This window comes from Hippocampus bargibanti, linkage group LG07 (genome assembly GCF_051943395.1).
Source record: "Hippocampus bargibanti isolate YZ-2025 linkage group LG07, ASM5194339v1, whole genome shotgun sequence".
Classification (NCBI taxonomy): Eukaryota; Metazoa; Chordata; class Actinopteri; order Syngnathiformes; family Syngnathidae; genus Hippocampus; species Hippocampus bargibanti.
In genome coordinates this window covers 5,418,468-5,431,469 of record NC_142740.1, presented here as the reverse complement: position 1 = coordinate 5,431,469, position 13,002 = coordinate 5,418,468, and the positions used below count along the sequence as shown (strand labels likewise).

General features: G+C 37.8%; 1 protein-coding gene across 1 annotated transcript; it reads right to left on the bottom strand.

The window, feature by feature from the left end:
* Window positions 1–964: 964 nt before the first annotated feature.
* On the bottom strand, window positions 965–12,043 carry phb2b (prohibitin 2b). The gene is made up of 10 exons (XM_089000736.1): window positions 11,941–12,043; window positions 8,836–8,971; window positions 7,778–7,862; window positions 6,790–6,869; window positions 6,516–6,700; window positions 6,307–6,436; window positions 3,803–3,906; window positions 3,658–3,735; window positions 2,234–2,313; window positions 965–1,264 (listed from the first exon to the last, which is right to left on the bottom strand). The coding sequence occupies exons 1-10, from the start codon at window positions 11,959–11,961 to the stop codon at window positions 1,240–1,242; spliced, it is 924 nt and encodes a 307-aa protein (XP_088856862.1). The 5' UTR covers window positions 11,962–12,043; the 3' UTR covers window positions 965–1,239.
* Window positions 12,044–13,002: the final 959 nt, after the last annotated feature.

The window sequence follows — 13,002 nt, the reverse complement described above, 5'->3', positions numbered from 1 at the left end:
ACACGCAAGCTCCACACGGGGAGGCCGGACCGGGACGCGAACCGGCGACCTCTGCACTGTGAAGCCGGTGTGCTAGCCACTCGACTACCGGGCCGCCCCTCAAACTCTTCTATTAATAATAAATAATACATTTCATTTCCAAAGTACCTTTCAAAACTCTCAAGGTCACTTTTCAGTCATAGGATAAGTTTTTCTGTGGGTGAGCAGTGGCAGTCACACGCGCCAGTGTTCACTCAACCCGGAATAACTCAAATACTGTAGATAGAAAGCTAGCTAGCTAATAGATGCCTAAATAGATGGCCAACCAGCTAGATAGCTGATAGAAAATATATATAGCTAGCTACCCAGTTAGATAGCCAGCTAGATAGCTAGCTACATAGCCATCCAGCTAAATCGCTTGGTAGTTTTTCAACCTCTTCTATTGCCATATTGTTGCTCTTTAGCATATTTGACAATAAAGCTGACTTTGACTTTGCTACACAGAAACATCCTTAGCCACATGTAGCAATGGTCGACTTAGCATTCTACTGGGACGTACTGGGACGCTAAGTCACACAAACGCACACTTTGTTGTTGTTTTTTGATGATCTCCTTCTTCTGCTCGACCGTCATTTTCTTTTGTGTCCTCTTCGGCTTAACACTAGCCTGTTGTGGGGTCTTAACAGCTACTACACTCGACGCAAACCACATCTGCACTCAAAGGGGGTGTGGAAAACTAGTCCACCAGCCACCGTGGTGCCGTGTGGTTTGGTTCGTTCGCCAAAAACTAGTTCAAACAAATTCGGGCACTCTGTCAATTCTTCAATTCCTGAATGGCAGTGAATGAGTTAATGTTTTTCCCCCAATGCTAAAAACGCAAGCTATTTTTCAGGACGCTAGCGAAGGTCGAAGAAGAGCCGCAAAGTGACGCGGGCAGGCCGGGACGACCCCGTCGCTATGGAAACAGGCAGCCGACACATTGAAATCATCCTGATGGAGATTTAATCAAGCGACGCCGTCACCTTTGCGCCTCCCGAACGAACGAGGTCACTTTCCATTTGTGAACGGACGCGGGCGACCGCCGATTGGCATTTCGGCGTGACGGAAATTTTGCTATTTTAGCGACAAAGGTCATAATAAAACAAAGACAAAAAAAAAAAAAAAAAAAAAAAAAAAAAAAAAACTAAACCCAAAGTGACTCCCCGACTTTTTGTGTTTGTTGTACGGATGGCCTGGCAGCCGGCGAGCGTAGCCTCGTCATCACTTCTTCTGACCCAGCGACAAACTGAAAGACAACCACGGGAGAAGAAGAAGTCAAAGGAGGGAAAGCGCGGCGGGGATCCTAACTGGATCCGCAGGAACCGAAGATCCGGCCCGCCAAAGCAGATCAAAATTGGGGAATTCCATGCTCATTGATCGAGCTAACTAGCTCACTATCTCTCGATGGGGCTAACTACTATCGACCTAGCTAGCTCGCAATGGAGCAAACTAGCCATCTCGCAATGGAGATAGCTAGATAGACATCTAGCTAGCTCAATCTTTATTTGGTATCTAGCTACTAGCCAGCTCTCTATTTGCTATCTAGCTGGCTAGCTATCGATCTAGCTAGCTCGATCACTATTTGCTATCTTGCTGCAAGGTAGCTCTCCAATTGCTATCCAGCTGGCTAGCTATCTAGCTAACACAATCTCTATTTGCTATCTGGCTACTAGCTCGCTCTCTATTTGCCATCTATCTAGCTAGCTCAATCTCTATTTGCTATCTATCTGGCTCGCTCGATCTCTATTTGCTATCTAGCTGCTAGCTATCGATTAGTTGTCTATTAGCTAGCGAGCTAGCTTTCTATCTATTTGAGTTACTTCCGAGTTGAGTGAACGCAGGCGCGTGTGGCTGCCGCTGCTCACCCACAGAAAAACTCATCCTGTGAGTGTCAAGTAACCTTGAGAGTTTTGAAAGGTGCTTAGAAAGCAAATGTATTATTATTATTATTATTATTATTATTATAAAGGTGGTGGTATCAAAGGTCAGCGAGGAAAAAGGTTTCCACGGGGCGTTGCCGATGCTGCAATGGGCGCGCGCGCGACGGCTGCCGCTTCCTCGGACAATCAAGCTTTCCAATTGATTGTAATGTGAGCCAACAGCTGCTGCCATTCGGGCTCGTCGACTGCCACGTCACTCACCAGGAACTGAGTGATGGATGGAATTCAACCCTCCCCTCCCCTCCAAAAAAATGGCGGTGGTTTTGCGCACTCACTTGTTAAACAGGGCCTGGTTCTGCAGGTTGAGGATCAGACTGTTCGCATCCAAATACACTTTGTTCTGCGACGTGGACACCTGGTGGGGCGGAAAGGAACATCAGCGCCATCAACATCATAGCCCCACAACCGTGAGAATCATGCACATGAGCCGTCCGTCCACTAGATGGAGCTCTCTTGACGCTATTCATTGAAAGCGGCCAATTCTTGGTGACGTCACTATTTCCAGACTCAAGATTTTTTTTTTCTCATGGTTTCAGATTGGAAAATAAATCCCCGTTGCAAAGCCAAAAGTTCTGATTGTATTTTTTCTTGCCGTTGAGTTCAAACGTTGGCTCTAATAATAATAATAATAATAATAATAATAATAATAATAATAATAATAATAATAATAAAATAATAACCACACGCACAAGCGTTCACTAAACCCGGAAGTAACTCAAATAGATAGAAAGCTAGCTAGCTAATAGATACTGTAATAATAATAATACATTTCATTTCTAAGCGCCTTTCAAAACTCTCAAGATCACTTTACAGTCACAGGATAAGTTTTTTTTTTCCTGTGGGTGAGCAGCGGCAGCCACACGCGCCAGCGTTCACTCAACCCGGAAGTAACTCAAATAGATAGCAAACTATCTAGTAAATAGATAGCTATTAGCTAGCGAATAGACAGCTAATAGCTAGCGAATAGATAGCTAATAGCTAGCGAATAGATAGCTTATAGCTCGCAAATAGATAGCTAATAGCTAGCGAATAGAGAGCTGATAGCTAGTGAATGGATAGCTAATAGCTAGTGAATGGATCACTAATAGCTCGCCAATAACTAGCGAGTAGATAGCTAATATCTAGCGAATATATAGCTAATACCGAGCGAATGGATAGCTAATACCTAGCAAATAGATAGCTAACAGCCATCTAGCTATGTAGCTAATAGATACAGTAGCTAAATAGCAAGATAGCCAGCTAGATAACAAGATATCCTGCTAAGATTTTAAAGACGTCTTGAATGAGGTGAACTGAAGATGCATAGCTGATGGATTTATTGCCCCCAATAGATAGCTAATAGCTAGCGAATAAATAGCTAATAGATAGCTAAGAGCTAGCTTATAGCTATCGAATAGATAGCTGCTAACTAGCTGCTAGCTAGCTCTCCATTTGGTATCTAGCTGGTTATCTATGTCGCTATTAGCTAGCAAGCTAGCTTTCTATCCATTTGAGTTACTTTTGGGTTGACTGATCCCGTGACTGTAAAGTGACCTTGAGTTTTGAAAGGCGCTTATAAATGGAATGTATTATTATTAGTAGTAGTAGTAGTAGCTAACAAATAGATAGCTAATATCTAGGGAATAGATAGCTAATAGCTAACAAATAGATAGCTAATAGCTCGCAAATAGATAGGAACGGAAAAGGGGGAGTGACAGACCGTCTTGGCGATGGTCTGAGCAGCTCGGATGCGTCTGAGCTTCAGGTAGCCGGGATTTTTGGTAACGGCTTGACCGAGCTAAAAGAAAAGGAAAACAACGCTGACTTGACGATCGTGAAGGAAAGAAAGAAAGAAAGGTCTTTACCATCCTGGCGGCCTCGGCTTCTCCTTCCGCCTGGATGATTTTCTGCCGTTGGTCTTGTTTGGCTTTCTCCACGTAGAACTGAGCCCTCTGCGCCTCTTGCTGAGCTGCACGTTTCCATTCCCGTCAGACCATTTGTGGACAGTGGCGATAATCGATCAAATGTCTTTTTGTGTTCACAAAGTATTCATACCCGTCCTCCTTTATTTACTCCTCCGTGTTTTTATTCAGATATTTATTTATCCATTCATGTGTTTATCCATTTATTCATTAATGTATCCTTTATTTATTTGACGATTTTTTTTGACTTATTTTATTTATGTATTCATTTGTATGTATTTATCCATTTTTATTTGACTATTTATTTACTTATTTTATATATTTATCCGTTTTTATGTATTTATTCATTAATTTATTGATCATTATATTGATTTATTGATTTGTCAATTTTTATTTATCAATGTATTTATCTATTTTTATTCATTTCATTCTGTATTTATTCATATTTTATGTATTTATCTTTTTTCTGACTTCATTTATCCATTTTATGTATTTATTAATGTATTTATCCATTTTTATTTATTTAACAATGTATTTATCTATTTTTGCATACATTTTTATTTGATGATTTATTAACTTTTTTATTAATTATAATTAATTATATATTATTTTATTTATTAAAATTAATTTATTCATCCATTTGCATCTAATTCTTTATGTATTTATCAATTTTTATTTATTTGATTATTTATTTACTTTATGCATTTTTATGTATTTATTCATTAATATATGTGTCCAATGTTATTTATTTAACAATATATTTATCCATTTTATTTATACATTTGTATTTGATTATGTATTTGCTTGTTTTATTTATTTATTAATTTATATGTTTTTATTTATGCGTTTATCAATTTTATTTGATATTTTATTTACGGAGCTATTTGTATATTTATCCATTTCATTTATTATTTTATTTACAGAGCTATTTGTATATTTATCCATTTTTATTTATTTGATTACTTATTTTATTTAGCCATTTTTATGTATTCATGAACTTATTTATCCATTGCCAATTTTTATTCATCAATGTTTGTATCCATATATGTATCAATATCTATTAATTTCACTCTGTATTTACTTGTTTTATTCATCAATTTTTATATTTATGTATTTATCAATTTTTATTTATTTTATTATTCATTTAGTTTATTTACCCATTTTCATGTATTTATTCATTAATATATTTATCCAATTTTATTTAACAATATATTTATATATTTACTTCTACATTTTTATTTTATTATGTATTTACTTGTTTTATTTCCTTGTATATTTTGATTTGATTATTCACTTTTTATTTAATTATCCATTTTAATGTATGTATCAATTTTTATTTATTTACTTTATCCATTTGTATGCATTTATGTATTTATCCATTGTTATTTATTCATAAATGTATATATTTATTTATACATTTTTATTTGATTACTTATTTTTGAACTATTCATCCATTTTTATGTATTTATATATATTTTTTATTTACTTACTTTATCCATTTTTATGTATTCATGTAGTTATCCATTTATCCATGTATGTATTTTACTGATTTGTCTATTTTTATATATTTTTTGTAATATTTATTCATTAATGTATTCAGCCATTTTTATTTTATTACTTTTTATTTAATTATCCATTTTTATGTATTTATCAATTTTTATTTACTTTATCCATTTGTATGTATTTATTCATTCATGTATTCATCCATTTTTATTTATTCATAAATGCATTTACCTATTTATTTATACATTTTTCATTTTTATTTTTTACTCATCCATTTTTATGTATTTATTTATATATTTTTGTGATTATTTATGTACTTACTTTATCAATTTTTATGTATTTATTCATTCGTGTAGTTATCCATGTATGTATTTTACTTATTCGTCTACTTTTATATATTTTTGTATGTATTTATTCATTAATGTATTCAGACAGTTTTATTTAATTACCAATGTATTTATCTATTTATACATTTTTATTTGATTATTTACTTTTTATTTAATTATCCATTTTTATGTATTTATAAAATTTTATTTACTTTATCCATTTGTATGTATTTATGCATTCATGTATTTATCAATTTTTATTTATTCATAAATGTATTTATTTATACATTTTTATTTCATTGCTTATTTTTTTTATTTATGTACTCAATTTTTTTGTCTTGTTTTATTTTTTTTGATTATTTATTTACTTACTTTATTCATCCATTTTTATGTATTTATTCATTCATGTCGTTATCCATTTATCCATGTATGTATTTTATTTGTCTATATATATATATATATATATATATCAATTTTTATTGACTTGATTATTTATTTATTTACTTATTCATTTATCCATATATATGTATTTATCCATATATATGTATTTATCCATTTGTATGTATTTTTTTTTTATTTGTTTGTTTGAACGTTTTGGGTGTCAAAGCGGCCGCGTACCAACTTGCTTGGCCTCGACGGCGGCGGTGTACTGGCTGCTGAAGCTGAGCTCGGTGATGGCCACGTCATCCAGGATGATGTTGAAGTCTTTGGCGCGCTCGAAAAGCTCCCTGCGCACCAAAAGCGACACCTGCGGCGGCAGCACCGGGACCGCTTGAACGGACGCCGGGCGGGAATCAAACCCGCTGCGGCGGCGAGCCCGAGCCCACCTGCGCTCTTTGCGTGATGAGCTGCGAGGCGTTGAACTTGGCCACCACCGACTTGAGGACCTCGTTGACGATGGAGGGCAGCACCCGCTCGTCGTAGTCCTTGCCCAGCCGCTGGTACATGATGGGAAGGTTGGACGCCATGGGACGCGACAGCACCCTCACCGCAATGTTCACCATCTGCAGGTCTGCTCGGCGCCAGCACATCAACGTCGGACGTTCGTACGGGATGTGACCTTGCGTCGCCGTGACAACTCAGGTCATCCGGTCTGGTTACCTTTGCTACCGGTTAAGGAGGAGATCTTTCTGGGCCTGGCTCGGATGTCATAGATGATGGGGTACTGGAACCACGGCATCCTAACATCAGGGATGACAATGACAAATGAGGAAAAAAAGTCGGGGAAAAAAAGGCAACACGCACATCCGACTTACGACCGGCTCGACTTACGACCACCCGTACTTACAACCACAACCCCCAGACCCTATTTTTACAATTTTAAGCCATTTATTAGCTATCCATTAGCTAGATGGCTAGCTATTAGCTGACTGGCTGTTTGCTATCCGGCTATCTATTAGCTATCCATGTAATCAATGCCAGGAAGCAGCACTGTTTTTAATTTGGGAGGAATGTCATTGTCATCGCTGGGGCCATTGTGCCACTTTTTTGCACCAATCTGGGTGTGGAAGGGTCGCGGCTTGGATTTGAAGCGGATTCACGGTTTGGAATTGATGTGGACTGACGTGGGACAGGAGATGTGAGACAATCTCTGTTCGCTAATGGATGCTAGCGATAGCTTCATGTTTCCTTTCGACATGTAGCTTGTATCATTTCACAAATACGACTACTAATACTACTACTACTACTAATAATAATAATACTAATACTGTTACTTCCGGGTTGAGTGAACGCTGGCGCGTGTGGCTGCCGCTGCTCACCTGCAGAAAAAAACTATCCTGTGACTGTAAAGTGTCCTTGAGAGTTTTGAAAGGTGCTTATAAATCAAATGTATTATTATTGTTGTTGTTGTTATTATTGTCGTTATCATTGTCATTATCATCATCATCATTATTATTAATAATAATAATAATAATAATATTAATATAAAATTGTGCTTTGCGCCAACACAAGCCGAAACAGGAAATGAACAGCGAAAAAGCGCACATACAGATTTACTTTTTTCTGGTCATTTTGGTCTGAAAACGTTGGAAATCCGCTGATGGGCGGAAAATTCTAGATGGTGAGAACCTCCGAGGCTCCTCGTCACCTGAAATGAAGACCCTCGGCCAGCACCGTGTCCATCTGCATGCCGCCGATCCTGTTGAACACCACCGCTCGGTGTCCGCCCTCCACTGCACACAAAAAGGTCACTTTACAGTCACAGGAGAGGTTTTTCTGTGGGTGAGCAGCGGCAACCACACACGCCAGCCTTCACTCAACCCGGGAGTAACTCAAATAGATAGAAAGCTAGCCATCAGATAGCTAATCGATAGCTAATAGCCATCCATCTAGCTAGCAAATATACAGCCTGCTAGATAGCTATCTATCTATCTGTCGATACCTGTCTGTCTGTCTGTACCTGTCTGTCTGTATCTGTGTATCTATGAACTTGACAACTGGAAGCCGAGACATAATAATAATAATAATAATAATAATAATAATAATAATAATAACAACAACAACAACAACAAAAATAATAAATTTGATTTCTAAGCGCCTTTCAAAACTATCAAGGACACTTTACAGTCACAGGATGAAATTTTTCTGTGGGTGAGCAGCGGCAGCCACACGCGCCAGCATTCACTCAACCCCGAAGTAACTTAAATAGATAGAAAGTTAGCTAGCTAGATAGCTAACGGATAGCTAATAAATAGACAATAGATAGCCAGATAGCCAACTGCGAGCCAGCTTACTGCCAGCTAGACAGATTTGAAAGGCGCTTGTAAATGGAATGCATTATTATTAATTATTATTATTATTATTATCATCATCATTATAAAAACTGTGCGGACATTAGAGGAGATTTCTTTCAAACTAGAGGGGAACCGTCCTGCTTCTAGGTGGAAGGCAGCGAGTACTTGTCCACCTCATGTCAACGCACTTCTATTAGCTCTCTGTTAGCTAGCTAGCTTTCTATCTGTTTGAGTTACTTCTGGGTTGAGTGAAGGCTGGCGTGTGTGGCTGCCGCTGCTCACCCACAGAAAAATTTATCCTGTGACTGTAAAGTGAGCTTGAGAGTTTTGAAAGGCGCTTATAAATGAAATAGATTATTATTATTATTATTATTATTATTATTCATTGGAAAAAAGAGGGAAAAAGTCGGACCGGTGTAGGTGGCTTCTTTGACGCCGTACGCCAAGGCCCCGGCGCCGAGCAGCAGCTTGAGTCCAAGGCCGGCGCCCCTGCCGCCCGACGAGCCCGACATGCGACCCATCAGGTCCCGGAGATTCTGGACTAACCGCTGCAAACACAAAGACAAGAAGTCTAACGCTAAATGGATAGAGTAATACAGTGATGCCTTAGCTTACAAACGCTTTAGCGCTAGAACTTTTCACCTTATGAACATTAAATTTGCGAGAATATAATCTTGGCACACGAATTACTTTTCGGCGGGTGAACACCAAACCACACGGTCGAACAGCGCCACGGTGGCTAGTTTCCTTTGAGTGCAGACATGGTTTATTATGGAGTGGAGTACTTTTGCTCTTCTGTGACCGAAAAAAAAAAACCCCACCACAGGCTAGTGCGAAGCCAAAGAGGATACAAAAAAATGACGGTCGAGCAGAAGGAGATCATACAAAAACACCAACAAGGTGTGCGTTTGTGTGACTTAGCCTCCCAGTGCCAGTACGCTAAGTCGGCCATTGCCACGTGTCGCTAAAGGTGTTTCTGTGTTGTCTACGCAACGGTCTCAGGCAATAGGAGAGGTTGAAAAACTTCCGTTGATTTGGATGAACGAAAAGCAGCTAGCAAGGGACAGTGTGAGTGAAGGTATTATCCCTGAGAAAGCACGGCAACTTCACTCGGATATCATCAAGAGGCAACGACATCAATGACCATCACAAAGGTCAACAAAATGACTATTATGCAGTTTATTTTTAATTACAATACCATAGCACATTTATCATACATAAAATAAGGCATATTTGGTGTAATTTTAAAGCTTATTTAGTAGAAAATGATGTTTTATGGGGACCTGGGAACATATTATTCTCATTTTAATGTTTCTTATGGGAAATAAATGTTTGGGAGACGCACTTTTCGCCTTACACACACTTTCTGGGAACCAATTGAGTTTGTGATCTGAGATATCACTGTACAACTGAACTCCTTCACTGCCAGACGATATGTTAAAATATGTCTACTCCAGTTTCAGGTTTTTTTATTATACAGTAGTTTATTTCTTTCATTACAATACAATAGCACGTTTATTATACATAAAATAAGGTATATGTTGTGTAGTTTTAAGGCTTATTTAGTAGAAAATGATGTTTTATGGGGACCTGGGAACAGATTAGTCTCATTTTAATGGTTTGTTATGGGAAATAAATGTTTGGAAGACAAACTTTTTGCCTTACACACACGTTCTGGGAACCAATTAAGTTTGTAAGCTGACGTATCGCTGTAATACATTTCATTTACATCTTTAGCATTTCAAATATTAGGGCGGGAAAAAACTGACATCGAGAGATGAAAAATAAACTTGTTGAGATAAAAGTAACAACATATTTTATTATATATAGAACAAAATCAGATAGAAATATAGGTACGCTACAGTTCGCTGTAATCCACCGCGATTGTTTCTGTCCAGTGAAGCGAACGCACTCTGTACTCGCAGCCGTATATCATTGCATTTTTTGTGAAGTACGTCATAGTTTTTCGTGGAATTTTCCAAACTATGCAGTTTACGATGACGTATTACACGTTTCCCAACATGCTGGTTCTTGAAATTTCGAGAAACGGGGGAAAAAATTGATTGAAATTGACGCTCTTTTTGCTCACACTACAGTTTATAACGGCGAGTAAGTTGTATTTCTATAACTCATAGAAGAGGTAGCATATCTATTTTTCTCCACAACTGCCAAGTTTCAAGCAAAAAGAAGCATTAGCAACTGTATTTCTAGAGCTGGCCATTTTCTTTCCTAGTATTCAGTGACAGCCATTTTGGATTTCTGACAGAAATCTGCCTGCATTCGATCGTTGATATTTGGTCATCTGTCACTTATATTTCACTTTAAACATCAAATACTGAAGAATACAGATGATTTAATATAATTTCAACTAAATGTTTGCTAAATCATTCCAATTAATAACTTAAATAACGAAAATAGTGACCGTGTTTACTCGGTCACAGATTTTCATTGTTTTAACTGTGTAACTACAGGGAGAAAATCCCCTCAAAAATGGATTGACGTTGACGCTCTTTTTGCTTAGCAAGGTAAGTTGTATTTTTATAACTCATAGAAGTGGTAGAATATCTATCCATAACTGCCGAGATTCAAGCAAAAAGAAGCATCCTAGTATTCCTAGTATTCATTGACAGCCATTTTGGATTTCTGAGGAGAATCTGCCTGCATTCGATGGCTGATATTTGCTCATTTATATTTTGAATCTTTTCTTGTGTTTTATGGCCTAGTTTTGAATTTCAAAAGTTTTGCAATGGTACCTTACTCGTTAAGATCTGCCAAAGATTAAGAAAGTTATGATAGTTTAAACTGTAATAAAGAACTCGCTCATAGATTTTCATTGTTTTAACTGTGTCATTACAGGCAGAAAATCATATTTGGAAAAATTAAAAAAATCCATTATTTCCTTATTTGTCAGAGAATAATCTATACATCATTAAATGTATTTAAATGCACTTGAATATGGTAAACTGTGTGATGAATTATGATTGAAAAATGTCATTTTTCTAGTGAATAGGAAAGACGGCAAACGTTCATGGGAAGATATTTGTTTGAAAAACAGAAAACTATAGCGGCAAAATGACAATATACCAATTTTGGTAAACACTGAGTGAATTAAATATAACAATTATAAGATTGCAGGAATTGTTTGGGTCAGTTTCGTTTACGATCTTTTATTTGGGTTAACCACCAAATTAAACGCGCGGATGACGAGGCAAAAAAATATCGACAAGGAGGGAGCCGAATGTCCTCGTTGAACTGCGTGATAAAACTTTGCCTTTTCACGATCAATTCACAAGCAACGTGACCTTGATGAAAAGCCCGCAGAAAGTTCGCATATCGTCGCGATGCTAAGCGAGCTAGCTAGCTAGCTAACCAGCTACCTCACTCAATATTGCAGCGAAACTTTTCGTCCAAACGCACCTTAACCACATCCACCCGTAAAGCCCACGTTTAAGAAGTCCCCCAGCCCCCAAAGGAAATTAAGTTAGTACGCGAACGTAAAAAGGTTTGAATGTCTTACGTTAGGCTCCTTGCTCGCCATGCTTGTTTTAAGTCACTCAGAAGAAGAAACGGAGAAGGTCGACGCCCTGGAGACGCTTTACGGCAGCTTCGCAAAGGCTGTTGGGATATGGAGTCCTTCTTTTGACAGATTTTCTTTCAATGGATATTTTTCTGCAAAAGCTGCTGGGAAATGTAGTCCTTCTTTTGACAGGTTTTTTCCCCCTTTCGATTTTTCGCAAAGGCTGCTTGGAAATGTAGTCTTTTGACAGGGTTTTTTTTACCTTTAGATTTTTTAGTCATATTGTAGTCATATTTTCGTCAAAACCCAAATGTGTTTGGGTTTTGGTTTTTCTTGCGGGGAATGGGGGTGCCGATAAAGCACTGGCCAGACCTCTGGCAGTGTTTTTTTTTCAGTTCCACGAGGGGGAATCATTTGCCTTTTGTCCATGTTAGCACTTTGTTCCAGCTTCAGCTGTTGTTAAAGTGCTATAGACTAGTAGTCACAAAGTACAAGGATGTGATTTTTGGCTATCTGGCTGGCTAGCTATTAGCTATCTAGCTGGCTGGCTATTAACTGTCTAACTGTCTGGCTGTTAGCTGTCGAGCTGGCTAACTATTAGCTATCAATTAGTTAGCTGGCTAACTATTAGCTGTTTGCTGGCTAGCTGTTGGCTATCTGGCTGGCTAGCTATTAGCTGTCTAGCTGGTTGGCTGTTTAGCTAGCTATCTATTAGCTATTTATTATCTCTCCATTAGTTAGCTGGCTCGCTATTAGCTGTTTGCTGGCTATCTGGTTATCTATTAGCTATTTATTAGCTATCCATTAGCTAGCTTGCTCGCTATTAGCTATCTAGCTGGCTGGCTGTAAGCAGTCTAGCTGGCTAGCTGTTGGCTATCCAATATTTGTTTGCTATCCATTAGCTAGCTAGCTAGCTTTCTATCTACAGTAAAGTCTCGTTATATCGATATCGGATATATCGATAGTCCCGGTTATATCGATACTATTTCTATGCACGCACGGATAAAATTACATGCAAACAGGGTCGGATATAATCGATAGTCCCGGTTATATCGATATTTT

Coding starts and splice junctions, on each gene's coding strand:
- phb2b (XM_089000736.1), bottom strand. CDS start 11,961: ATGGCGAGCAAGGAGCCTAAC. Junction 3,907..6,306: donor CGTCGAGGCCAAGCAAGTTG/GTACGCGGCCGC, acceptor GGAAACGTGCAG/CTCAGCAAGAGGCGCAGAGG. Junction 1,265..2,233: donor AACCAGGCCCTGTTTAACAA/GTGAGTGCGCAA, acceptor GTTGTCTTTCAG/TTTGTCGCTGGGTCAGAAGA.